General features: G+C 39.7%; 1 protein-coding gene across 1 annotated transcript in view; it reads left to right on the plus strand.

Moving 5' to 3' along the window:
* Positions 1–4,161: 4,161 nt before the first annotated feature.
* CENPF (centromere protein F) overlaps positions 4,162–25,179 on the plus strand; it is a 40,170-nt gene continuing 19,152 nt past the window's right edge. Inside the window, 11 exon segments of the mRNA XM_042445377.1 lie at positions 4,162–4,291; positions 6,290–6,470; positions 7,141–7,337; positions 8,641–8,750; positions 9,104–9,195; positions 9,503–9,797; positions 10,515–10,717; positions 13,444–13,569; positions 14,600–14,698; positions 18,782–18,904; positions 23,940–24,075. Coding sequence (XP_042301311.1) covers positions 6,309–6,470; positions 7,141–7,337; positions 8,641–8,750; positions 9,104–9,195; positions 9,503–9,797; positions 10,515–10,717; positions 13,444–13,569; positions 14,600–14,698; positions 18,782–18,904; positions 23,940–24,075 — 1,543 coding nt within the window. The 5' untranslated portion in view covers positions 4,162–4,291; positions 6,290–6,308.

Below are 25,179 nucleotides of genomic sequence, written 5' to 3' on the forward strand. Positions count from 1 at the left end.
GGTCATTAAGGGTTATCATTTATACCAAAATTTATATGGAGCATCATGGGTAACACCAGGACAGATAACACTTGCCTTTCACCAGTGGGTAGTTCCTGTTTTTTTTAATAAGAGTTCAAGTAGAATGCTTACATTGACTCATGGATAAGTCAAGTCAAGATTTTTGGGTCAATTTTTTGACTTAAACTTCTAGACTTATTCATGAGTATATACAGTATTTCACCATCCCTAGAATATTTTGTAATGATTTGTAACATTATTAGGATTATGGTGGTTACTATTGCAGGGGTCTGGGTGGTAAGGATTGAGTCTGCAACCTGATTGTAAGAAAACAAAATGTGGTCAGTGAGAGGCAATGGTTAATCAGTATACTCCATAAATAGCAGTTTGAACAAAGTTTTTGTTTGTTTAGAAAGATTTATCTGGTTGCACTACAACTCCCTTGTGTTAAAACTAGTATTTGGAATAGTGTTAAATACAGGGCTGGAAAAACTTTTGCGGTTTTGTTGGTCAATGCAAAATTCTGAAAACGCTGGCCCTCAATAGATCTGCAAAATACTCTGGCATGAGGGCAGAGTGGGAGTGTGGCAATCACCTGCCGATCGCTCCCATGCTGGTGTCTTGTTGCCCAACCAACGACACGTTGGGCGGTGTCACATCATGTCTTTGGCACTCGCGTGTAGACTCAAGGCATACAAGGCACACTGTGCCGAAGAGCCATGGAAAAACCGTGGCAATGGCTAGTGCACCATTTCTGTGGCACAAAAAGAAGCTGCTTTTTGCAGCTTCTTTTTGTGCTGCAGAACTGCTGGGTTGGTGGCGTGGCGTGCAGTTGCCGTGTCCCGAACCCAGGGCTTCTAGGGGTGGAGTGGTGCTACCTCTTAGCGGCGGTGTGCTGAGCCCCATATTTTGGTTATATTACAAGTGCCTTGTCTTCAAACCAGTGGTGAGAATTGTTGGAGTTTTTTTCCTGTTCAGTGCAGGAACTGGAAAATATCTTGCATATACAGTTGCCCCTTAGAAATCATGGGGGATCCATTGTGGATCCCACCCCCGCGGGTTCCAAATCTTGCACATATTCAAGCTCTATAGGTTTGAATGGGGTGCGTGCATGCTGGGCGTGTTTTGTGGCCACGCTCCCCATTAAGCTTAATGGTGGTCGCCCCTCTGTGGATTTTCAAGTCCATGGATTTGTATAGGGGCAACTATACTCAACTGTAAGTCGACCTCATGTATAAATCAAGGGCAGATTTAGGGGCCAAAATTAGGGAACTTGTCATGACTAGTAGATAAGTCAAGGGTGGTTTCTGCAGACCACCCACCTTCCACTCTGCCTCCCTACCACTTCCTTCTTCCTGCTGGGATGTGGCCTCCAGGGTGGCTGTTGGGGCTGAGATGCTAGGGAATCCTGGGAATTGTAGTTTATTGACAGAGAAGGCTAAATGTCTCACAAAACTACAATTTGCAGAATTCCATAGCATTGAGCCATGGCAGTTAAAGCAGTCTCAAACTGGATTATTTTTGCAGTGTGTTTTCAACCAAAGACAACTTTTCCAGGCTCTGATTTCTTCCCTCTTTCACTTCCAAATAACCTTCCTTCAGCCTTTCCATTACTTAGAATTGGGCAGACATTAGGGAGCAAAGGGATATATGGAAGGAACAAGACTCAGTAGCTCTAGTCAACATGGCTAATAGTCATAGGTGCTTGCTCATTCCTTGTTACAGTGCCTTTCTTAAAGAGGAAACAGCAAAAGACTGTGACACTGAAAGACAAAACCAAAACCCGGACTTTAGCTCCCAGAATCCCACACCATGGCTGAGACTTCTGGGAGATGAAGTCCATAAGTCTTAAAAGCCAGTTTATAGCTCTCATCAATGAAGAGTTATTTAGAATTTCAGTATGTAGAAAGATCTTGAATCACCTTTGAGACTAACTGAAAGAAAGAAGTTGGCAGCATGAGCTTTCATAAACTTAGGTCTACATCCTCAGATGGATTTGGATGCATTCCTCAGATGCATAAATGCACCTGAGTAAGTAGACTTAAGTCTATGAAACTCATGCTGCCCACTTCTTTCTTTCAGTGAGTTTCAGAGGTGCTACAAGATCTCTTCACATACTGATTCTACAGCCTATAGTTTAGTATTTCAGGTATGTGCTGCAATTTTAAGTATCTAAAGCTTATGCTATTAATAAAGGTGATTCACTATTATGGAGCTGTAGTGTGTGAAGTGGTGTGTGTCTGTATTTGTATTTGTTGTTATGTGTCCTCAAGTTGTTTCTGACCTAAAGTGAGTTTCCTCAGAGGGGGTTTGCTATTGCCATCCTTTGAGGCTGAGAGACTGTAACATGCTTAAGGTCACCTAGTGGGTTTCCATGGCCAAGCAGGGATTTGAATCCTGGTCTCCAGAGTCCATTGGAGTTTATCACACAGGACGGATCCCATGCAGAAACTTGATTTAAAGGGGGGGGGGAACCCACAAAAGCGGGTTGTTTTTCACACGATGTTTGGCTGTTAACCTGAATAGAAAGTAGAAATAACCTGCAAAAGCGGATCGTTTTTAAGAAAACTTTTGCATCAATGAGAAATAACATGACGTTAAGCCGAACGCAAAGTCGACAAAAGCCATTCCTTTTTTACTTTCGGAAACTTCCCGAAAGTAAAAAGGAGTGTCTTTTGTCGACATTGCATTCAGATTAATGTCGCATTATTTCTCAAACGTCGTCTGAAAAACAACCCCAAAAGCGGATTTTTAAAATCCAGTTTCCGCACGGGATTTAACCTCTGTGTGATAAAGTCCTATCTAGTCCAACGCTCAAACAACTGTCACCTGAAACCTTTCTGTCTTTTTGCTGTCAACTATATACTCCCTCTCTCTGTCCCTATGTAATCTTTTATTGAAACTGTGTTTTTTAAATATGTCTTAAATGTTCCAGCTGTTTTTAAACATTTTTAAAAAATAACGTTGCTGTTTAATTTCTTTTTCACTTTTAGAAAATTAATGTTTTAGATGCCCCCCCCCTTTTAAAAAATTATTGTAAGCTGTCTCAAGGTAATGAATAATAATAATAATTGTAAGCCGCTCTGATAGCCTTTAGGGCTGAAGGGCGGGGAATAAATACCATAAATACATAAATGAAATAAATAACATAAATTCAATAATTAAATAGACAAAAAACATTTTGAAGTGCCACAGGACTCTTTTTTTTTTGCTGATAAATTAATAGTATTATACCTTTGTGGGATTATGAATAGCATATGATGAAGAGAAGACAATAAGAAGAATTAAGATATTAATAATAATTGTTTGGTGTTTTTTATTCCGAATCACTGGTTTAGTTAATATTAAATGGTTTGATATGGATAAGATTTAGATAAGGTAGTAAATAATAGTAACAATAATAGATAATTAATGCGATTTATTACGTATTGTATGTGGAATATTATGTGAAAGGTATTTTTAAAATATTATTGTATGTAGGTTATAATATTAATTTTAAAAAAAGGAACCCCCAACTGAGGCTGCGACTAGAAATAAAGCAATTAGACACCGCTTTCAGTGCTGTAGATGCACTGTGATTTATAGTTTTACAAGGTCTTTAGCTTTTTCTGCCCAAGAGTGCCAGTGCCTCACAAAACTACAAATCCCAGGATTGTGTAGGACTGGAGGGAAGCCATGGCGGTTAAAGGGCTTATCAAGCCGCGCTGTTTCTACAATGTAGAGGTTTGAGTGTTTGGACTGTGGCTCTCTCTCTCTCTGGAGGCCAGGGTTCGAACCCTGTCTCAGCCACTGGGTGACCTTGGGCAAGTCACACTCTCTCAGCTTCAGAGGATGGCAATGGCAAAACCCTTGTGAAGAAATTTGCCATGGAAAAAAGCCTACGACAGAGTCGCCTTAAAGCAGGGAGCAACAACAAAGACGCACTCTGATGAAAACCCAACTAAATGGGCAACGCACCAAACTGCGCATGCGCGCCCTCCCCTTCAATTCCCGCTTCCTAACGAACTCTCCAGCCACACATTTTTACTTCCCTTCAGACAAAACAAACTAAGCTCCGCCCTCCCCTGTCGCCTCAGCCAATGAGGTTCGAAAAGAACCCACTTTCCCGCGCAGGAGCGAGGCACCTCGCGTTCCTATTGGCTCATCTGAAGAACGCTGGGAGAAGACTGACTCGGTGGCCGACCAATCGGCGTCTCGGATGGTCCAAACGAACTCGACGCTGGCAGATTTGAATCTCCGGCGGCGCTGGAAGCAGTCAGAAGAAGAAGGCGAGAGGAACCCGAAGGAGAAGGTAGGCTGGGTTGGGCTCTGGAGGGTCTTCACAAGGAAATGGTCCCAGGGGCTGTATAGTTTCTATGCGGTGACTGTGGCTGCATCCGCACTGGAGAGGTAATCCGGCTTGAGACAAAAGCGGTATCAAACCGGGCTATCTCTCCAGTGCGGATGCAGCCTGTGAGTATTAACTACGTATGTTTTAAACGCGGCTGCCATTTTAGGGTCTTGCCTGGTTCGTTCATAGCTGCCTTTCCCATCCCTAGTCTCTGTTTCTGGGCTGCAGAAACCCATTGCTTAGGTCTGTAATATGTAGCTCCTCTGTGGCCCTTATCTCCGTTTCCTTTTGTGTCCTCCGGCAGCAAGCCTGCCTTTGCGCTTCCCTCTTTAACTTAGCAATTGCCCCAGTGTCTTCTGCTGTCATCCGCATGATATTATACTTCTATCAGGTGGATTATCTCAGACCCAGGCCTTCTTGATTTCCCCCCATTTCCTTTGAAATGGTTGTTCTGGTTTACCGCCATTGTTAGGTTGCCCATTATTACCAACTGTGTTTTTCCTGAGAGGACACCTCTCTAGGGATCTCTAGGTCCTCCAGTGCAACTCTCTGGTCAACATCTGCCAGACATTGTCCATAGAGTTGCACTGGAGGAGCTGCAAAGGCCTAGAAGAGTATTCTCTCTAGGAATCTCCAGGTCTTTCAGTGCAACTTTTAGTTAAAGTTGGCCATAGAGTTGCACTGGAGGACCTAGAGATTCCTAGAGAGAACGTATTAATCAAATCTGTGAATAATCAAAGCTGCAAATATGGAGGGATGAGTGTCTATACATTACAGGTTGACTCATAGGTACAGGTAGAATCTGGTTTCTGTTACTACAGAAACATAAATCAATGAGACTATTTATCTTTTAAATACAGATTATTTAAAAGATGAAACCTTGATAAAGGTACAGAAATGGTTGGTGTGTTGGTCAAGGTGCCAGGCTCTTTTCTGGCACTAAAAAATGGCCTGGTTGTCCTGATGTTGTTCATTTTAGTTAAGTGCTTTCCTGTGCAAAGTGTAGTACAAAGCAGAATAAAATGCGTTTTGAAGACAGCGCTGCACCAAGTGCCAACAATAAACAGCGCTTGCCCAAATTTAAAAGCTCCTTGAGGAAGGTCATTTTCTCACTCATATCACCATCGGAGGTATCTTTAGGGAAGGCACAGGAAGAGAGCGGCTCCCAGATTGGATGACCCACTACTCTTGGCAGGGGAAGACCCTTCTGTTTGCCTAGCCCTAGAGCGTTAACTGTTGTAGAAGAAATGGGGATGAATTGCATTTGTATCATTACTACATCTTAACAGTTTTTAAAATTAATGTTTTTGACATTGATGAATCACCTGCGGTTGTTTGTTTGTTTGTTTAAGAAAAAATATTTTTATTATCCATTACTTTAATTGCAGTTTGTTTTCACTCATACTGTTAGGGTACATATTATATGTTAGGAGAAAGGTAGTATAGAAAAGAAAGAAAAGAAAGTTGCAACCAAAGTTCATCAAAATTCTTCAATGAAAGCATCATTTTGCCTTCTCACCCTGAGCCACTAAGTATGTAGTTGGGGAATAGGATTGGCTGCGCAATCTATAAATATTTAGCTTGGGAATATAATAATAATCATTTTTATTTATATCCCACCTCTCCCAAGGATCGAAGTGGGATTATATCATTCAAATAATACAGTACAATCCAGAAAAGCTATCTTTAAAACACTAATACTGAATTGCACATTCCTATTAGTTCCTTAAAATATTCAATCCTCAAATAGTTCTACAATCATAATCAGGCTGGAGCCTTAATATCTTCTCTTAAAATCAATGGGACTTACCTTGAATCATGTGTCCATAAGATTCCAGCCTGAAAGAAAACCATTCCTCGTTGAATGAGAAATCAGAATAATTTTAGATTCTTAAAGGGCAATGACTTTATTTACCATTCTTTTCTTCACTTTGTGGTGTCTGTCTCTTGTGTATAAAGGAAGTGAAAAGTAGATAAAATGAGCTGGGCTGTAGAAGAGTGGAAAGAAGGCCTTTCCACAAGAGTCCTTCACAAGATTCAAGAACTTGAAAGTCATCTGGAGAAGCTTAAAAAAGAGCGACAGCAGAAGCAGTTTCAGCTGGAATCTCTAGAGGCAGCATTACAAAAACAAAAACAGAAGGTATCCTAAGGATGTATAAAATATTACACTTATTAGGAGGAATTCTGAAATTGTTTTGTTTTTAATCAATAATAGTATGCTCTCATAATTTGTAATTGCTTTCATTATAAAAAATGGTGATGCAGGTAGTAGAAACCCCTGGATTACAGCTTCTGGCAACCTTCTGCTCTGAAGACCCATTTAAGATGACTGTAATTTGTATAATCAGAGAATGGAAGCTCCATGTAGCCAGAAGCATAATGCATGTTGTGCAGCATGATGTTCTTGGGGTTATTCAAAAATTTGTTTTTATATAACCCCAATATCTGACAAGAATAAAATATCTGGCAAGATCTGTAATCGTTAACTTTGGTATCATTATGCAAGGAATGGCAGAACATAGTGCAGCTATACACATTTGACTTGTACAGTTTGAAGAAACCTCTCCTGTGTTGTGGGCATCTGTTCCACTGGAAGGAATGTGAGCCATAAAACAGTACCTGTTTGGGGTTTTTTTTGTTTGTTTGTTTCGTTTTGTTTTGGCAAGGCATGGATAATCTATATGCTATACTCTAAAAGTAGTAGAGAGAAAAAACTTCTATTATTTAGAACCAAGTAAGATTTTTTTCATGAACTAAAAACTTAGAAGTCAAGCTGAACGTGATTATCAATTATAATCTCTTCTGCAAAGGTTGAGCAAGAAAAAAATGAAGGAGCAACTCTGAAGAGAGAAAACCAGAATTTAATGGAACTGTGTGATAACTTAGAAAACGCAAGACAGAAACTTTGTCATGAACTTCAGGTGAAAGAATCACAGGTTAACTTTCAAGAGGGGCAACTCATTTCAAGCAAGAAAAACATCGAAAAGCTAGAGCAAGAACTTAAAAGGTGAGGATTTCTTCTTTGAGGAAGAACCAAAAACATCAGAAGGTTGCGAGGTTATGCTTGTTGTCATCAACATGCTTAGAAGGATCACTCTTGATGCAGCGTATATCTTTGAAGCCAGTTTGTCTGGAAATTGTTGTTCTGTGCCTTTGAGTCATTTCTGACTTATGTCAACCCTAATGTGTGCCTATCACAGAGTCTTCTTGTCAAGATTTTAACAGAGGGAGTTTACCTTTGCCTTCTTCTGAGGCTGAGAGACTGTGATGTACCCATCATTCCATGGCAAGCAGGGATTCGAACCCTGAGCTCCAGAATCATAGTTGCACACTCATCACACTGGCTCTTTTGACTGGCATTGTGTACATTTAAAAGCAATACCATTGTGAGGAGAAGCTACAGTGTCTGAGGAACTTTAGGAGAAAAGGCAAGCAATGGTGAATGTACAGAATTATTGTATGATGTGGAGAGGGAACCTAATGAAAAGAAATACTGCTTCCTATGGTGGCATACACTGCCATAAATTTAATGATGACCCTCAATTTGGATAGCATTAAAAGGAGATTAGGCTTCATTGTAACCGTTACAGTTACAGTAGGTACAATAGTCACAGCTAGACTAACATTTTAAGACTGAAGTTTATAAAGAGTATCTGACTAAGAGTTCTGCTTTGTTTATATTCTATGGAAATTCTTCCCCAAAATCCCACGCACTGATATGAGCAACTTCTCATTGGGGCTGTAGAACAGAATGGAAGTTTGTGAAACATTGCTGTGCCTTACATATACAAACTAAATATTCCAACATGGATTAGGGTTTTCAGGTACAAAGGAATAAGAGATACAGATTAGGACACTCATCTGTTAGAAAACAAACTGCATTTGATTTACTTCCTATGGAACAGTAGGACTTAGGAATGGACACGAATAGGATTGCTCTGTAAAATGGTTGAGCTTAGGCTGCAATGGCACTGCAGAAATAATGCCATTTAGTAACGCTTTAACTGCCATGGCTCAGTCCAGTGGGATTCTGGGATTTGTACTTTTGTGAAATATTTAGCCTTTTCTGTCAGAGCACTGTTGCCACAGCAAACTACAAATCCCAGGATTCCACAGCATCAAGTCATGGCAGTTAAAACTATGTCAAATGGCATTATTTGTGCAGAGGCAGCCTCAATTCCCATTTAATTCAACGAGACCTCATTTATTTATTAAGTTGTCACATTGATTTCAGCTAATCCAATAAGGATATATCCTATTTTTGTTGTTGCATAGCTAAATTTCCTAACCTTTTTAAAAACAAAAAACAGATACAAATCTGAATTGGAAAAAAGTCAGAAGATCAGTATTGCTGGAGATGCATCTTTCGATAGCACACCACAGAAGAACTTCATTGCTCCTCTGACACCAACTTACTATGGTACATTTTGTTCTTTTTAAAAAAACTGTTTGGATGTAATTCTTAATCTTAAAAAAAATTCTCCACTGTTACCAAAAATTAAAAGCAGTTTAATCTGTCTTGTTTGTTTATTATGTCTTGTATTTATCCTGACAGCATGTCTCCTAGACATTGTGTTCTGTAATGGAAGTTCCCTATTTCTGAATAATACAATTTCATTATATTTTACATTGTAAAAACATAATTTAAATATATTAATTGTTTCCCACATAGTGTTATGTATGTTTCTATGTGTATAAGATCTTTAAAAAATAATAATGAGATTATAAGTAAAATAATAAGGTTGCTGAAGGGTTTCTATTCTGCATTGGCAGATTCAAAATTTGAAGAACTGCAAGCAAAATACAGTAAAGAAGTTGAAGAAAGGAAAAGACTGGAAGCAGAACTGAAGAGCCTGAAGTCTCAGGTAATGATTTAATTACTTGTATTTAGAATATTTAAATGCAAAATATTGATTCAGGAACAGAAAAGTGCAGCTTGTCAAAAGATAACAATACAGTTTGTCCTGTGGCAAAACATAGGAAGTAGTTCTCTGCTGATACAACAAACTGAAATACTCATATACATTCATGTATCTTTGAGTTGATGATGATGGATGAATGGGGAGTGTACTTTGTTCCTTATTTGATCTCAGACTAGCAAATTCTTATTCTCTGAAGCATTTCCATATTGTGATCAGTTCAATTAAATATTTTCTCCCTTTGTTCTAAAAGAAAACAAATGCCATGTGTCCTGAAAGTATGATAAGTCGCAGAGCAATTGCTCGGCAGCAAGCTTCCTCATCAGTGTTCTCATGGCAACAAGAGAAAACACCAAGCCACTTTTCATCCAGTAGTCAAGAAACTCCTATAAGAAATGGGTCAGTGACATCACACCTTCCTCAGGAACCTGGGGCAACTCCAAGTCACAGATATCTGAAATCAGCAAAGAAAGAGTTCACCAGCTCCAGTGTCCTCAGCAGTTCAAAGGATTCTCCACTCCTCAACAAGCTGAAAGCCCAGAACCAAGGTAGCTTGCAAATATTGTAACCAAATCAACCTTGTTTATGAATTTTGCAGTGTAGTAATTTCATAGTAAACTTATAGTACTTGTGCCCTTATACTACTAACATTACATTGGCAATAGTTGCTTCAGGGCATAAGTATATACTTCAGTTAACAAAATAGATGAGCATTATAGAAATTTGGTACCACAGACAGAAATATGGAAACAATAAGGATAAGTTCCTACTAAAAAAAGGAGCAGTTCAACATATTTTAGCATATCTTTAAGTCAAAACTACCACCATGTATATGTAAAATAAATGAAGTTACCAATCAAATAAGCCTTACATAAGGAAACAAAAAGCTTTTGAATATTCTAGAAACCACTTGGAGACTTCTTTCAAAATGCAACCAGGAATGATTTTTTTCCCCTTTCAAAAGCCTCTAATTTTCTTATGATTTCTATTTTGGAGCCCAAATTTAGACAACTATGCTTTTAAAAAAACATGCCGGGGGTACCTCGTGAGGCACACCATCTGCTTTTCCTTTCCTTTCTGTTTTTGTGTTCATGCAAACTAAGGGATTTGCTATTTACCTTGCCTATTGTAAGCAGGCGTGTACAGATTTAGTAGTATCATCTAGAGTGAAATCTTGTTCTTTTCCAGCTCAAGCTTTGTTTATTACATTGTTTTCTGCCTAAACATATGAAGTAGTGCTATATTTTTTGTTTTTTTATGCACAGAGTTAAGATCCAGCATTCAGGAACTGGAGCATAAACTGCAAATTCAAACACAAGATATGAAATTCAGCCTTACTAAACTTCAGGAAACTCAGCTACAACTTGAAAATCTAAAATTGGAATTAGCTGAAAAAGATAAAGTTCTGAACAAGACCAAAAATGAAATGAGCAGAATTACAGCACAACTTGATCAAGCTACTGATCAGGTAAAGTGCTTTCTCAAATCTCATGTGCATGTTGTCAGAATTTTAACATCTGTTTCATGCAGGCATGCCCAACACTCATTGGAACATTACACAGCAGTGGCTTGCATGTGTCTGTTGGGTTTACAGAAGGGATTTCAAATAATATTTTCACATCAGCAAAGTATCATCAAAGGAGAGGCTATCATAAAATGAACATAGGATTTTATCCACAGATTCACAAAACCTTTCTAGTGAAAAGTATGGTGCACATCTAGTTTGTCTTTAGTTCTGGAGACGGGAACATAAAGAGCTGCCTTATATTGCTGAGTAAGACCATTGCTCCATGGTGTAGCTAGCTCATGTAGGGAGAAAGTCAGAAAAGCTAAATGAACTCAGGCTTGCTAAAGAGATTAAAAACAATAAAAAGGGTGTTTTTTTTGGGGGGGGGGGGGTGAGGGTAGTGGACGTTCATACCAAAAGGAAAAACAAGGAAATGGTAGGACCACTGCATGGAGAAGATGATGAAATGCTAACAGGTAACAAAAAAGACAGAATTATTCAACACCTTTGTATCAGTTTTTGAAAAGAAAATTTTCCCTTAACCTGGGGAAAATAGAGCAGATGATGCAATAGGGGAAATGCAGCACAGAATAAGTAAAGTAGTACTGGATTACATGGCTACTCTAAATGAATTCAAATCTCCTGGGCCAGATGACCAACATCCAAGAGTATTAGAAGAACTGGCAGAAATCATCTCAACCACTGGCAATAATTTTTGAGAATTCCTGGGGAACAGGAGAGGTCCCAGCAGACCAGAGAAGATGCCCCTATTTTCAAAAAAGGAAGAAAAAAAAAGAGGACCCAGATTATTACCGCCTAGTCAGCCTGACGTCAATACCAGAAAATATTCTAGAGCAGATAATTAAACAGTCTGTAAGCACTTAGAAAGGAATGCCGTGATCACTAAAAGTCAGCATGCGTATCTCAAAAACAAGTCATATCAGACTATGATAATCTCTTTTTTTGAGAGAGAGTCACAAGCTTTGTATAGGAAGGTAATGCTGTGGCTGTAGTGCATTGTGATTTCAGTAAGGCCTTTGACAAGGTCCCCCATGATAACCTTGAATAATAATAATAATAATAAAATTTTATTTATATACCGCCCTTCTAAGAAATCAGGGCGGTGAACAACAAGAGGTAAAAATACAATTATACAGATCAATAAAATACATTATAAACAGTAAAAAACAGTTCAATAAAAATAGTAGAGATAACATGTTGGCAAAAAATGCTGACATGACATGGGGGGGGGGAAGAATTACTGGTCTGGGTAAGCTTGTTCGAAGAAGTGGGTTTTTAACCCCTTCCTGAATTGAGGTAGGGAGGTGGCTGAGCGGAGCTCAAAGGGCAGCGCGTTCCAGAGGTTGGGGGCTGAGATGGAGAAAGCCCTCCTAGAGGTGGAATTATATTTCACCTCTGGAACTCTTAGCAATAGCTGCCCTGAAGATCGAAGTGCGCGGGGCCTTGAAGACCTTGCAAGGTTTGTGAGCTAGACGAGGTGATCATTAGGTGGATTTGTAATTGGTTAACCAGTCTAACTCAAATCTCCTTTTCATCCTGGAGAGAAGTGATCAGTGGACTGCTACAGGGTTCTGTCCTAGGTCCAGTGGTATTCAACATCTTTATCAATGACTTGGGCCCCATACAGACTGCCAAAATAAAGCTGCTTTGGGTCACTTTGGAAATATGCTGTTTAAATGATACATGCGTCCTAAGAGTCCGGAAGCTGCACCAAAGCTGCGCTCCAGTCCTTAAACAGCATACCTCCAAAGTGACCCGAAGCAGCTTTATTTTGGCCTATCTGTATGGGGCCTTGGATGATGGAATGGAGGGCTTGTTTATCAAATTTGCAGATGACACTAAATTAGGATGAGTAGCTAAAACTCCAGAGGTTAGGATCAAAATTCAAAATCACCTTAACAGATTAAAAAACTGGGCCAAAACTAACAAAATGAGTTTCAATAGGGAGAAATGTAGGGTACTACACTTGTGTGATAAAAATGAAATGCACAGATATAGACTGGGTGACACCTGGTTTGACAGCAGTAAATGACAAAGGGATCTAGAAGTCTTAGTGGATCACAGACGGAACATGAGTCAGCAATGTGATGGGGCAGCTAAGAAAACCAACGAAATTCTAGGATGCATCAATAAAAGAGCTAGGGAAAATAATACTGCCAGTATATTCTGCTTCGGTCAGATTTTAATACTGTGTCCAGTTCTGGGCACCACAATTCAAAATGGATGTTGAAAAGCTTGAATATGTCCAAAGGAGGCTGACCAAAATGGTGTTTAAACTTGTATTGCAGTATGCTTTGGGTCCCATATTAGGAGAAAGGTAATTTCAGCATTCCCCCTCTCACTGCATTTTGGGAAATTGTGAAGACGCAACTTTTCAAACTGACCTTTTCAAACTTACTGATTTATTGTGGTGATTTTAAATACTTGATAAATATGATGGTTTTATTGCGGCCTTTGATTTATCTGTTTTTAATTTTCCATTAATTTGTGTTTAATGATGTTTTTAGCTACCCTGATTACTATTGGATTATTATTATTATCAGTTTGATGGAAAGTTGGGATAGAAATGAAAACATAAAATAATAAATAAATTTATTTTAAGCCTGTGTACAAATTATGTGGCACATGTTTCCAACCTTAGAAATATTTCATTACTCTTGTTTTAGTGTGCTGCAAAAGAGGAAAAGGTGAAAAGGCTTTCAGAGGAGCTCAGTTATCAGCGACAAAATTTCCAAATAGCCCAACATGCTTTACAAGAGAAAATAAAAGAGAAGGAAAAAGAATGCCAAAAGGTAAAGGTACTGCTATTCTAGCTAACACTAACCAGAGAAGACGGGGAATTCACAAAGGCTAAGAAGAGAATTCTGTGGGACTGTAATTCTCCTGATTTGCTATACATTTTGAGTGGGTAGCTAGCATTGTATCTCTGCTGAGCATTCATCTGTTTTTAGTCACAGGTTGGCATTATTTCAGTGCCATCCTATATATGCCTATCCCTGTCTGAGTTGATGCAGTCATAGAGTACTATTCTGTTAGTAAGTCCCTACTAGAGTAGATCCATTGAGTCAGTAGCTGAATAGTGAGTTGACAGAAAGGGACATCTCATTGATTCAGTGGTTCTGTTTTAGTCAGGATTAACAATAGAATTCAGAGCAATAGACTTATATTTACATACTTTAATCTGTTAAAGTACGAGACATATATAAAATAAATCTTACATATTTCACCAGGAGTTCCATGGTATTACAGAAAAAAGGAGTGCAAGAAATTGTGTGCAGGAACATAGCCTTAATATTCTTGCCTCACAAACACTGTTTTCCCTCTTCTCCTTTACATTTTTAGTCATAAGATGTTTATGAGCAGGTCTACTTGGTTTTATCCCTAATTTTCAGTTCCTATGCCTATATAGACTAGGATCCAAAGACCTCCTTAAGTTCATACATAGTGTATTAATGCTGAAGAATTTTTGCTTCTTTTGTTTGTTTATTTGAACAGCTGACATGTCACAAACTGCTTTTGAAACCACTCTTTCCAAAGCAATTGGTCATTTGGCATGGAAGGGCAGCTAATCAAGAAGATGTCAGTTGCTAGAGCTCCACTGATCTGACAGAACTAGTTTTACAGTTCTCTGTATAATATATAATTTTCTTCTTTCTCAACGGCCACATTATATTGTTGCCTTGATACATAGCATAGCAACTAAGAAGTTTCTTTTTTTACAAAACAAAATGATAGCCCTGTAATCAAGCTAAGAAGATAGGAGAATTTTAATACATTTCTTGTTTATTATTGTTTCATTTTTCTCCATCATCACCATTCCAGGAACACTCTCTTCATCTTGGACAGGTCAGGTCCAGTCTACAAGGGGAACTGCTTCAAGCCAAAGATAACTATAATCTTCTTAAAGCTGAACTGGAAAAAGTAGGTATCTCATATATGAAACATTCAAACAAAACTAGTAAGCAGACCAGTGTGTAAAGCATGAAACACTGGGCTGCTACTGAATGCTTTCCATTGTGCTGCATTGTTCAGCAAGCTGCAGAGACTAGTTAAATTTGTAGAGACTTCAAGGTTAATTTCAGTATCAAGGGTGCAACCATGAACTGCATATAATGTTGTAACTGTCCTTATGCACAGGTATTCCAACATAGTATAGCATCTAAAGAGATTCTTACTTCAAAAAGTTGAAACCAGGCTAGGGATTTGTGAATATCAGCCATAAGAATATCTGACCTAAATCAACAAAATATTTTTTTTAATGAACTGAGACATAGCTTAGGTGGAAATTCTCAGTGGTCTGAATTCATAAGTTCAAGGCATCTAGTAGGTGGGATGGTATTTTGTTTTGTTTACCCCTCTGTCTTTTTTTTTGCTACATCCAATACAAAAAAATCAAAGCAACATGTCACCAACCATAGGCTGGTTTTCAGAAAACCAAAACAAGCCATTTTCCCTCTTGCTTTTTCAGAAGAAAGTAAAGAAAGACTTTGCCCTGGTCATTGGCAGGACAGGGCTTTGTGGTGCAGGATAGCACTCCTTCACCCTCATGCATCATAATTCATACAAGGTAATGCAGGCCTCAAGGGGTTGCAGAGGAATTCAGCTACAAGTTGCAACTAGCAAGTTGAAACTAGCAATCCAACTAGCAATTTTCACAGGATAAAATTTTGTCATGTAATGACATAAGTTGCTACCAACTGCCTATGGATGACATTGAATATTATGTTCTGCTAATGTTCTGTAGTGCTACCTAGCATCCATCTGGGGACATGCCAAAGTTTACCAGTTGCATCTAGGTTATGTCAGCCTTATGTCCTTGTTTGGCTCTTTTTTGTGTATAACCTGAAGGAGAATCAAGATCCTGCTGATTTTCCCCACCCCACCTGACATCAATGCATTAGTTGTCACATCTCCCAGCATTATAAGCAAGGTCTAAAAAGCACATGCCCATGCATTGTACCCGATGAAATAGATAAAAAAAATAAGTCAGGCCAACAGATGCATAGGTTGTAATAATAAAATTTGTATCCTGCCTCTCTGTGTATTGGATCGAGGCGGGTAACAACAAACCAAAACAATAAAATCAATCATGACTATCAATAGATAAAAGCATAACAGGACATATTAGATCCTAGTTCCACAATCTCCTTCCCACCCTAAAATACCGTTAAAAACAATTCCCAATAAAATGCTTAATAAAATAAAACGAGATCAAAGTCCAGTGGGTACAGCTAAACAAATGGAGAGTGAAAATTCTGAGGAGATCAGTTTGGGAAGGCCTGCCGGAAGAGATCAGTTTTTATTGCCTTAAAGGCCTCCAAAGATGTTAGATGGCGGATCTCATCCAGCAGGTCATTACAGATGTTTGGAGCGGCAACAGAGAACGTCTTCTGGGAAGTCATCTTCAGTCTAGTTCTCGCTAACTGCAATTGGTTCTTCCCAGAGGACCTGAGAGTGCTGGAAGGATTGTATGTGAGGAGATGTTCCCTCAGGTAAGCTGGTCCCAAGCCATGCTTATAGGTATACCATTATAGGTAATAACGAACACCTTATACTGTGCCCAGAAGCTAACGGGCAGACAGTGTAGGGATTTTAAGATAGGTGTAATAGAATCAAATTTGGAAGTCCCTGTCACCAATCTGGCTGCCATATTTTGGACCAGTTGCAGCTTCCGAATGTGGCATGAAGGTTGCCCCATGTATTGGAGAAATCGAGACGAGAAGTTACCAGTGAATGTAAAACCATTTCTAGATTTTCCTGTTCCAGGAAGGGTTGTAGCTGGCGAATCAGCCGAAACTGATAATGGGCGCTCCTGGCTGTCGCATCCATCTGGGATGACAACTGAAGCGACGAGTCCTGGAGCACCCCCAAACTACGGACACAGTCCTTTAGGGGAAGTGTCACCCCATCCAGAACTGGAGAGTTTATCACCATACTCGGATTGGGATTGCCTATATGGAGTACCTCTGTTTTATTTGGATTCAATTTAAGTCTATTTTCCCTCATCCAATCCATTACTGACTTCAGGCAGTCATTCAGAGGGGAGATGACTTCCTTGGTCACTGAAGCAGTCTGAGACATGGAGAAATGAATTTGGGTGTCATCAGCATACTGATAACAGCCTGCCCCATGTCTCCAGATAATCTCACCCAGCAGTTTCATGTAAATGTTAAATAGCATTGGCGACAGTATTGCGCCTTGAGGGCAGCCTGGTTAGAGCTTCCTGTTGGCTGAACAACTGTCACCAAGCGACACCATCTGGAACCTGCAGAGCAGTGCCTCCGATTCCCAATTCCCTCAGGTGCTCCAGAAGGATACCATGGTCTATGGTATCGAAGGCCGCTGAGAGGTCCAAGAGCACCAACAGGGCCACACTTCCCCTGTCAATGCACAGATGGAGATCATCAACCAAGGCAACCATGGCAATTCGCCAATTATCTTCACTCGAGGCTTTCAAAAAGGTGGCAAAAATCTTTCTCTTCTGGCAGGCCTTCCCCGATTGATAATATCCAGAACCAATTGAATCCCCCTCCTTTTATTATTTTCCTTATTTGTGTTTTTTTATTAATTTTGATGTATTATGTATTTTTTAACCATGTTTTATTGTTTAATTTTATACTTGGGAGGGAGGGTTGGGTCGGGGTCTTGTGGGGCTTGTTGTTTTTATTGTTCTATATTGTATAAACTTTGCTGTTACCCACCTCAATGCCCAAAACGGAAGAGGCGGGATATAAATAAATATTTTTATTATTTATTTATTATGGCAGTCTCCACTCCATATCCTGACCTGAAGCCAGTTTGAAATGGATCAAGATAATCAGTGTCATCCAAGACTGCTTGGAGTTGGTTAGCAAATGCCCTCTCAATCACCTTGCCCAAAAATGGTAGAAGAGTGACCAGACGGTAGTTAGATATCTTCAGGGGATCAAGGGAAGGCTTTTTAAGAATGGGTTTGATCACAGCCAGTTTTAAACTGGCTGGAAAGCAGCCTTCCCTGAGGGGAGGCATCAATTATTGATCTTAGTAAACTCATAGTTGCCTCCCCTCCCTGGATGGCCAGCCATGAGGGGCAGGGATCGAGAGGGCAAGTGGTCTTTTAACCTTTCCAAGCAGCTTGTCTACGTCATCAGCAGTCAAAGAGTGAAATTGATCCAAATTAACCTCATTAACAGAGTTGCTGGACACTTCTCTTGTTTCTGTATTAAAGCTGGAGTCCAAGTTGGCCCTTATCTGAGAGATTTTATCTGCAAAGTAATCATTGAAGGTGTCACAGCAGGCCTCAGTAGGTTGTAATATCGAGTTCAAGGTGGAAGGAGTCTGAGTTAGCTTCTTAACCACCTTGAACAGCTCTGCTGGACAAGATTTCACAGATGCAATAGATGCAGAAAAGAAAGATTTCTTTGCTGCATTTATTGCCACTCGATAGCTTTAGGAAAAGTCCTATGATGTGTTTTGTTGGATAAGTGTCAAGTGTTGGAATGTGATATGTAAAGAGATATACAGAATTGTAGGAAATTAGGGGGTAAGATTGGTCAGAGTAGTTCAAGTCACCCATTCAGAAACCTCAAATAGGTTCAGCACCTTGGATAGCTAATCTCATTTGAGACAAAAACTTGGAGTAGATTGACTGCTTCACTGAAACAGGAGCCAACAATGGTTAAAAGATAAATCTGCAAAGGGCTTGCTTTTTTATTTTCTATTGTACTACAACTGTTTTTTCAGGCTTTTGATCAATATAGAGTGCTAAAAGCTTATACTCAAGTCGGCCACACTTTGATCTGCAAGTTTCCTTATCAGTGTGTTTAATCTATGGCTATTTTTAGCACTAGTATTTAACCTTAATTATGGTAGATGTATGTTTCTAGAGACTTGTCATTTTGACCATATAATGGTAAAAATAAAATTGGCCTGTTCTATGATTTTCCATCTACATCAACAAAGTTTTTCTATTTTGCTATGTTACATGGTCCCATATATTGAAATTTACCACCTTTTCCCTATTAGACCTGCTCAGCAAAGCAGGAACTTCAAAAAAAGGCTAATGACTTGACAGAGAAATTGAGTCAAGCAAACCAGACTATGCAGACAATAAAACTGGAGGGAAATGAATTGAAGAATATGTGTGAGGTAAGTAAAATTATACGAGTAAATTATATACTTAGCTGTATAACAGTTCCTAATCTGATATACCTCATGTGTTCCCCAGCCCTCTGAGCTCTGGAGAAGAATAGGTGTATTTAGGAACAAAGATGCTTTATGGCCCACCAAGTCTTCAAATGCCAACACCCTTGTGGCTGATCAAAAGCAGTCAAAATGGCTTCTAGCCAAGAGCTCATTTCCATCTGTTGAAACGGGTGGGGCACAGTGAGGCATGACATGGCTATTAGATCTTGCAGCCTCCCAAAGTCTAACATTCCTGGCAAAATGTTAGGAAGAAACTCTTCTAGAACATGGCCACATAGCCCAAAAAACCCACAAGAAACTATAAAATTACACTGTTTTAAGTATCCAGGAAACACACTTTTCTTGGAAGAAAAGATGAACACTCTCCTTTTTCCCACAATTTTTTGTTTCTACTGCAAACATGATTCTTAAGAAACCAGAAGTGAACTTCTGGCCACTTTTGGGTTGGAGGGTACAGCAGGTTGGGGAGGGGAATAATTAAGACCCCAGACTCACCAGACTTGCCCATCTCTGCTGTAAAATGTATACATACTCTTCTGCTTCATATGGTAGGAGTGTGTTAAATATATATAAATGCTGGAAAATGGTTAAAATATATCAGTACAGTTTCTCAGATGTGAAAACAGTTGAGCTCCTTTCCTTTGCCTTTTTTGATCAACAAGTAGGAGTCAGGTCTGGAAGCCTATCAGGAGCAGCAGTTCTGTGAATTAATAGCAGCTGGTTCTATTTTTCCAATTGTTGGAATAGAGAGAAATCCTATTTTGGAAGAAAAAGGATAAACAAAAGATCAATTTTTTTTATCCTGTTGGAGGCTGTTGTACCCTGACATCATTCAGAAATCACAGGCTTTGTTTTGACTTCTAGGTTTTTCCTTGTTTTGGGGTGGGGTTTGTGAGGTGTTGTGGGGTGTTTAGAGTAGATACACTAGTACCTGAGGCTTTCAAGAATAGCAACTAACAGGTTTGGCAATAAAATGCTCAGATATATTAGGGGGAACACATCCAACCTGTTTTAGGCCTTGAAGTATTCCTAGTGTTTGACCAGTTCTTGGCCACTTAGGCAAAATGCACTGTTAGAGAGGGAAGAGATGTTATCATTGTTCAGTAGATCTTGAATAGCCTACTGCAGCAGATGGTGTAGTCTTAAGTGTTTTTTCCTAAACTAGTCCTCTACAAATGTGTTGGACTACAGTTTTCAAGCCAACATGGCTGTTGCTGGATGAGGCTATTGGGAGTTGTAGTCCAGGTTCCCAAAGAGTGTGCCAGGTTGCAGAAGTCTGCTTTACAGTTACTTGTAATTACAGTTATTTGCTTGCTTATGCAATTAATGGATGAAATCAGAGCTTAGGAAAGCCCCCCCCCACCCATCCCACATGTTCCAGAATGCCAACATTTATACATCTCTGGCAGCAATGCTAAAATGAACAGGGCTTAGTTTCGAGTAGCCATGTTAATATCATCATCAGTCCTATCTTATGGAGAGAACATCTACACAATATCTGCTTCCAAACTTTGGCTGGAGCATTCTGGGACTTGTAGTCACTTTTTCAACTCTGAGTGAGTAGTCAAGTAGTCTGGGGAAGCAGCCAGGAAGAAGAGAACACCTTGTTGATTTCAGCAAAGAAGCCAAGCGATGAAGGTTGCCCTTTGGCTTCTGTGCAGGAGAGTTCCAGGAGCTTTTTGGTCCAAATTCTGTGCTGGAAGCCTCCAATGATAATCATAGAGGTTGTAAAACCTACTGCGCACTCCATCCTCTTGAAACCACTTGGCCTTGATTGTATCATAGTAGTGCTTCTAAAATCATTGGCTAATGGCCCATATGCTTGGGCTGAAAACTGTGTTAAGAAGTCTTTAAACTGCAGGATGCTCATTATTTGGGTGCACATCAAAAATTGCCAGAGAACCTTGAGCTTTTAAATTTGGGCACTTTCAAGGAATATTGGCACAATAGCATATCTCTTCCCTCCCTTTCTCTCTAATGGAGGCTTAAAAGATGGCATTAGGGTGGGGGAGGAAAGGATGACAATGAACAGAAGCAACAACAAGTTTAATCTTGCTTTTGGGCTGATTTGCTTAAATAGCTGGAAATACAAACCAGCTTTGCCAACAAATTTCCAGCTTATGCTTCCCATCCTGGTTGTCCCTTCTCTTAAATTTGGCTTTGCTGTACTGGTGCCCATCTGCTAGGAGTAACTAGATGGATAATTGAGGGCTCGAGACCAACAAAGCCCTGCCAATGCCATCTGTTATCTTAGCGGTTCAGGAGTGGGCGGTGTGGGCCTCTGCATGCCATTTTCTTTAGGAACAACTCTTTCGTTTTTCTTTTCCTTCACATAATTGTGGTGTGGGGAGCTGATTTTAGCAGAAAGCTTTGATGTTCAGTGGAGAGGGTCCTGAACTCTTTCATAGTCCCTGCTGTTTTTTAAAAAATAAAATAAAATTCAATGCCAGACACTCATGCTTCTGTATGTGCTGTGAAAGGAAATGTCCAGTTTTTGGCTTGTTTATCCCCAAGATTTATCCTCTATTTGTGTGAAAGACATGGCCCCCGAACCTTCCTAAATTCTAACCCTGTCTCAGTTATTGTTTTTTACTTGGAGAGTCTTGGCAGCTGTCTCAGTTTCTCTTTCCTATTAAGCTCGAAAGCGTTTTCTAGAATATTTGCCCTACAAAAGCCTTGTCATGGCATAATCTATAACTGGCTAGATGTTTCCTTGGTTAGCATATGCTGCTTGGCAGCTGTTCAGAGACCACTTCCTGTCAGCTGTCAATTGCTAGTGTAATAATTAGCATCCTCCTGGTCAGAGGTTTGAAAAAGTTACTTTTTAGGACTGCATATCCCAGAATCCCCCAATCAGCATGCCCAAAATTTCTTGAAGCTCTGTTCTTGGTATGTCTTACCTACAAAGACAACCCCCCTCCCCCATTTTTCACTTATTTGGTTGTGATTGTAGTGGTTTGAGTGCTGGACTAGAACTTTGGGGGGGCAGGGTTTAAATCCCCACTTGTCCATGGAAATCTACTGGACTTTGAGCAAGTCATACTCTCTCAGCCTCAGAGAAAGGCAAGGGCTACTCTCCAGATCTTGCCAAGAAAACCTCATTATAGGATTGCTATAAGTCAGAAATGGCTTAAAGGCACACAGCAATTTCCACTGGAAAGCCAATGTGGTGTAGTGGTTTGATCATTGGACTATGACTCTGGATACCACATAACAATTTCTTCCAAAAAAGCAGTCAGTGCAGCTCACCTTAGGTTTGCCATAAGTTGGAAACAACTTGAAGGCACACAGGAACAAGTAGCTAATAACTCTAAAAACAAACCACTAATTAAAATACCGTGTAAATACTAGTAATTTAACACACCAGTAGCTAAAAACACACCAGTGAAAGCTGTCACTTAATTAACTAGAACTCCTTTGGTCACAGGCTATTTTACATGCCTAAGGCTTGCATGAAAAACAATTCATTTCCCTGACTACAGAAGGACAATAAAATAATGAAACTGTTCTCCCTTGTCAGGGAATTCCAGAGCTTGGGAGTAACCACAATAATGTCCCTCATTCATATCATTCTGTCTCTAATGGTGGTGGGACTGTACAAAGGGTCTCCTTTAATGGTCAACATCGGTTTCGTGGTCCATAACATATTGTCTTCCTCGGTACATGTGATAGCTTGGGTGACGGGGGTTTTATGTAAAGCTGCTCTATTTAAAGTGGTTACAGTATTTTTCTGTCATTTCTGTTTAATTCTTATCTTACCAGATCAGGCATTTCAGTACCCCTGAGCACATTTTTATGATAAAAATCAGCTGTAGCAAAAATTGTCCTAATATATTTATTTCATTTTGCCATTAGGATGCTTTTTTAATCCCATTCAAGGTGGGGATTCCCTGCCACAAAAAAAGTTCTGTACCATTTTGCAGTTGAAATCTGCAGAGAAGCTGGTTATAAGAATTACACATTAGCCACAGTCGCCTCTTCTCAAAGATGGGAAGGCAGCACATGCATGTTCAATTGATCCCACCCAAACAGAACCAATGATGGATACTGATTTCAACTGAGGCAGAGGTGAAAGGACCTGGTTTAGACATGCAATAGCAATAGCAAGTACATTTCTATACTGCTTATCAGTGCACTGTAAGCTAATTTCCCCCAACAATCTGGGTACTCATTTTAGCGACCTCGGAAGGATGCAAGCCTGAGTTGAGCTTGAGTCCTTTCGCTGGTATTGAACTTGCAACCTTATGGTTTGTGAGTGAGTGGCTGCAGTACAGGCATTTAACCACTGCACTACCAGGGCTCCTGCCAACAGTCAAAGAAGTTACTTGAGATTGCAAGACCTGAGCAAGCACTGTAGAGGGTAGGGTGACTTGAAGGTCTCTCCATTCATAGGCTTATCATAAACTGAAGTCAACGTGAAGGCAGTTAAAAAAATAATAATAGTAGGCTTTCTTGCAAGTAAGTGAAAATATATATTTTCCTTAAGGATTTTATGCCCATTTCCTAGTACTGTGGGGATCACAACAAAGTTTGTTTTGTTTTCATTTTTAAGTAACAGTTATAGTATTTTTAGAATGAATAAATTTGGTTTCTAAGATTTTTTTGGCAGAAAATATCAAGTACACTAAACAAGTTTTAGTCACACATGAGTTTTCTGCATCCTAGAACAACTTACATTATCCATCCACAAAGTGTCCTGTGAATACAGAGTATTGTATTCACATTGTGAATATTGTTATGGCACCAGAGCTCTGAAAGTGAAGGCTAAATATCTCACAAAACTACAAATCCTAGAATTCAATAGCATTGAGCTATGACAGTTAAAGTGGTGTCAGACTGCATTATTTCTGTAGTGCAGATGCAGCCAGAGTCGACTTGAACACATTACAACATCTGAACTGGTCCTGTGAATCAGAAGACATAGATGTGCCTACCATAGCCATTTCTTTCATTGTTTGTTGTCAAACTTGTGTCACAGGAAGTAAAGAAGCAAAACAGCCTCATCAGCTGCCAGGCAGCTCAGCAACTACAAGAAATATGCCAATTAAAAGATGAGCTTTGTGTAACCAAACAGCTTCTACAGCAGAGTCAACATGTTTCTGAAGACATGAAAAGTGAGTCCTTTATTTATTTATTTAATCATGTTTAATTATCTTTCCAAATCATAATGTTGTGGGGTCCCACAGGGCTCTGTCCTGGGCCCAGTACTGTTCAACATCTTTATCAATGACTTGGAGGAAAAAATTGGGGGAATGCTTATCAAATTTGCAGATGACACCAAATTAGGAGGAATAGCTAATACTCCAGAGGACAGGATCAAAATTCAAAATGACCTGAATAGACTAGGAAGCTGAGCCACAGCTAACAAAATGAACTTCAACAGGGAGAAATGTAAGGTACTGCACTTAGGGCGAAAAAATGAAATGCACAGATATAGGATGGGGGACACCTGGCTGAATGAGACAACATGTGAAAGGGATCTAGGAGTCCAAGTAGACCACAAGTTGAACATGAGTCAACAGTGAGATGCGGCAGCTAACAAGGCCAATGCGATTTTAGGCTGCATCAATAGAAGTATAGTGTCTAGATCAAGGGAAGTAATAGTGCCACTATATTCTGCTCTGGTCAGGCCCCACCTGGAATATTGTGTCCAGTTCTGGGCACCACAATTCAAAAAGGACATTGAGAAACTGGAGCATGTCCAAAGGAGGGCGACTAAAATGGTGAAGGGTCTGGAAACCATGACCTATGAGGAATGCCTTAGGGAGCTGGGTATGTTTAGCCTGGAGAAAAGAAGGTTAAGAGGTGATATGATAGCCCTGTTTAAATATTTGAAGGGATGTCATATTGAGGAGGGAGCAAGCTTGTTTCTGCTGCTCCAGAGACTAGGACCCAGAGCAATGGATGAGATTCCACCTCAACATTAGGAAGAACTTCCTGACAGTAAGGGCTGTTCAACAGTGGAACACACTTCCTTGGAGTGTAGTGGAGTCTCCCTCCTTGGAGGTCTTCAGACGGAGGCTGGATGGCCATCTGTCGGGGATGCTTTGATCTGGATTTCCTGCATGGCAGGGGGTTAGACTGGATGGCCATTGCGGTCTCTTCCAACTCTATGATTCTATGATTCTAAGTGCAAAATGTATACTGTATGCTGAGTAAATTCTAGTTGGAGTTGTGTTTTACGTGATTCTTGGAGTACCATTCCAAAGTACGTGATT

The sequence above is a fragment of the Sceloporus undulatus genome, chromosome 1 (genome assembly GCF_019175285.1).
Source record: "Sceloporus undulatus isolate JIND9_A2432 ecotype Alabama chromosome 1, SceUnd_v1.1, whole genome shotgun sequence".
Lineage (NCBI taxonomy): Eukaryota > Metazoa > Chordata > Lepidosauria > Squamata > Phrynosomatidae > Sceloporus > Sceloporus undulatus.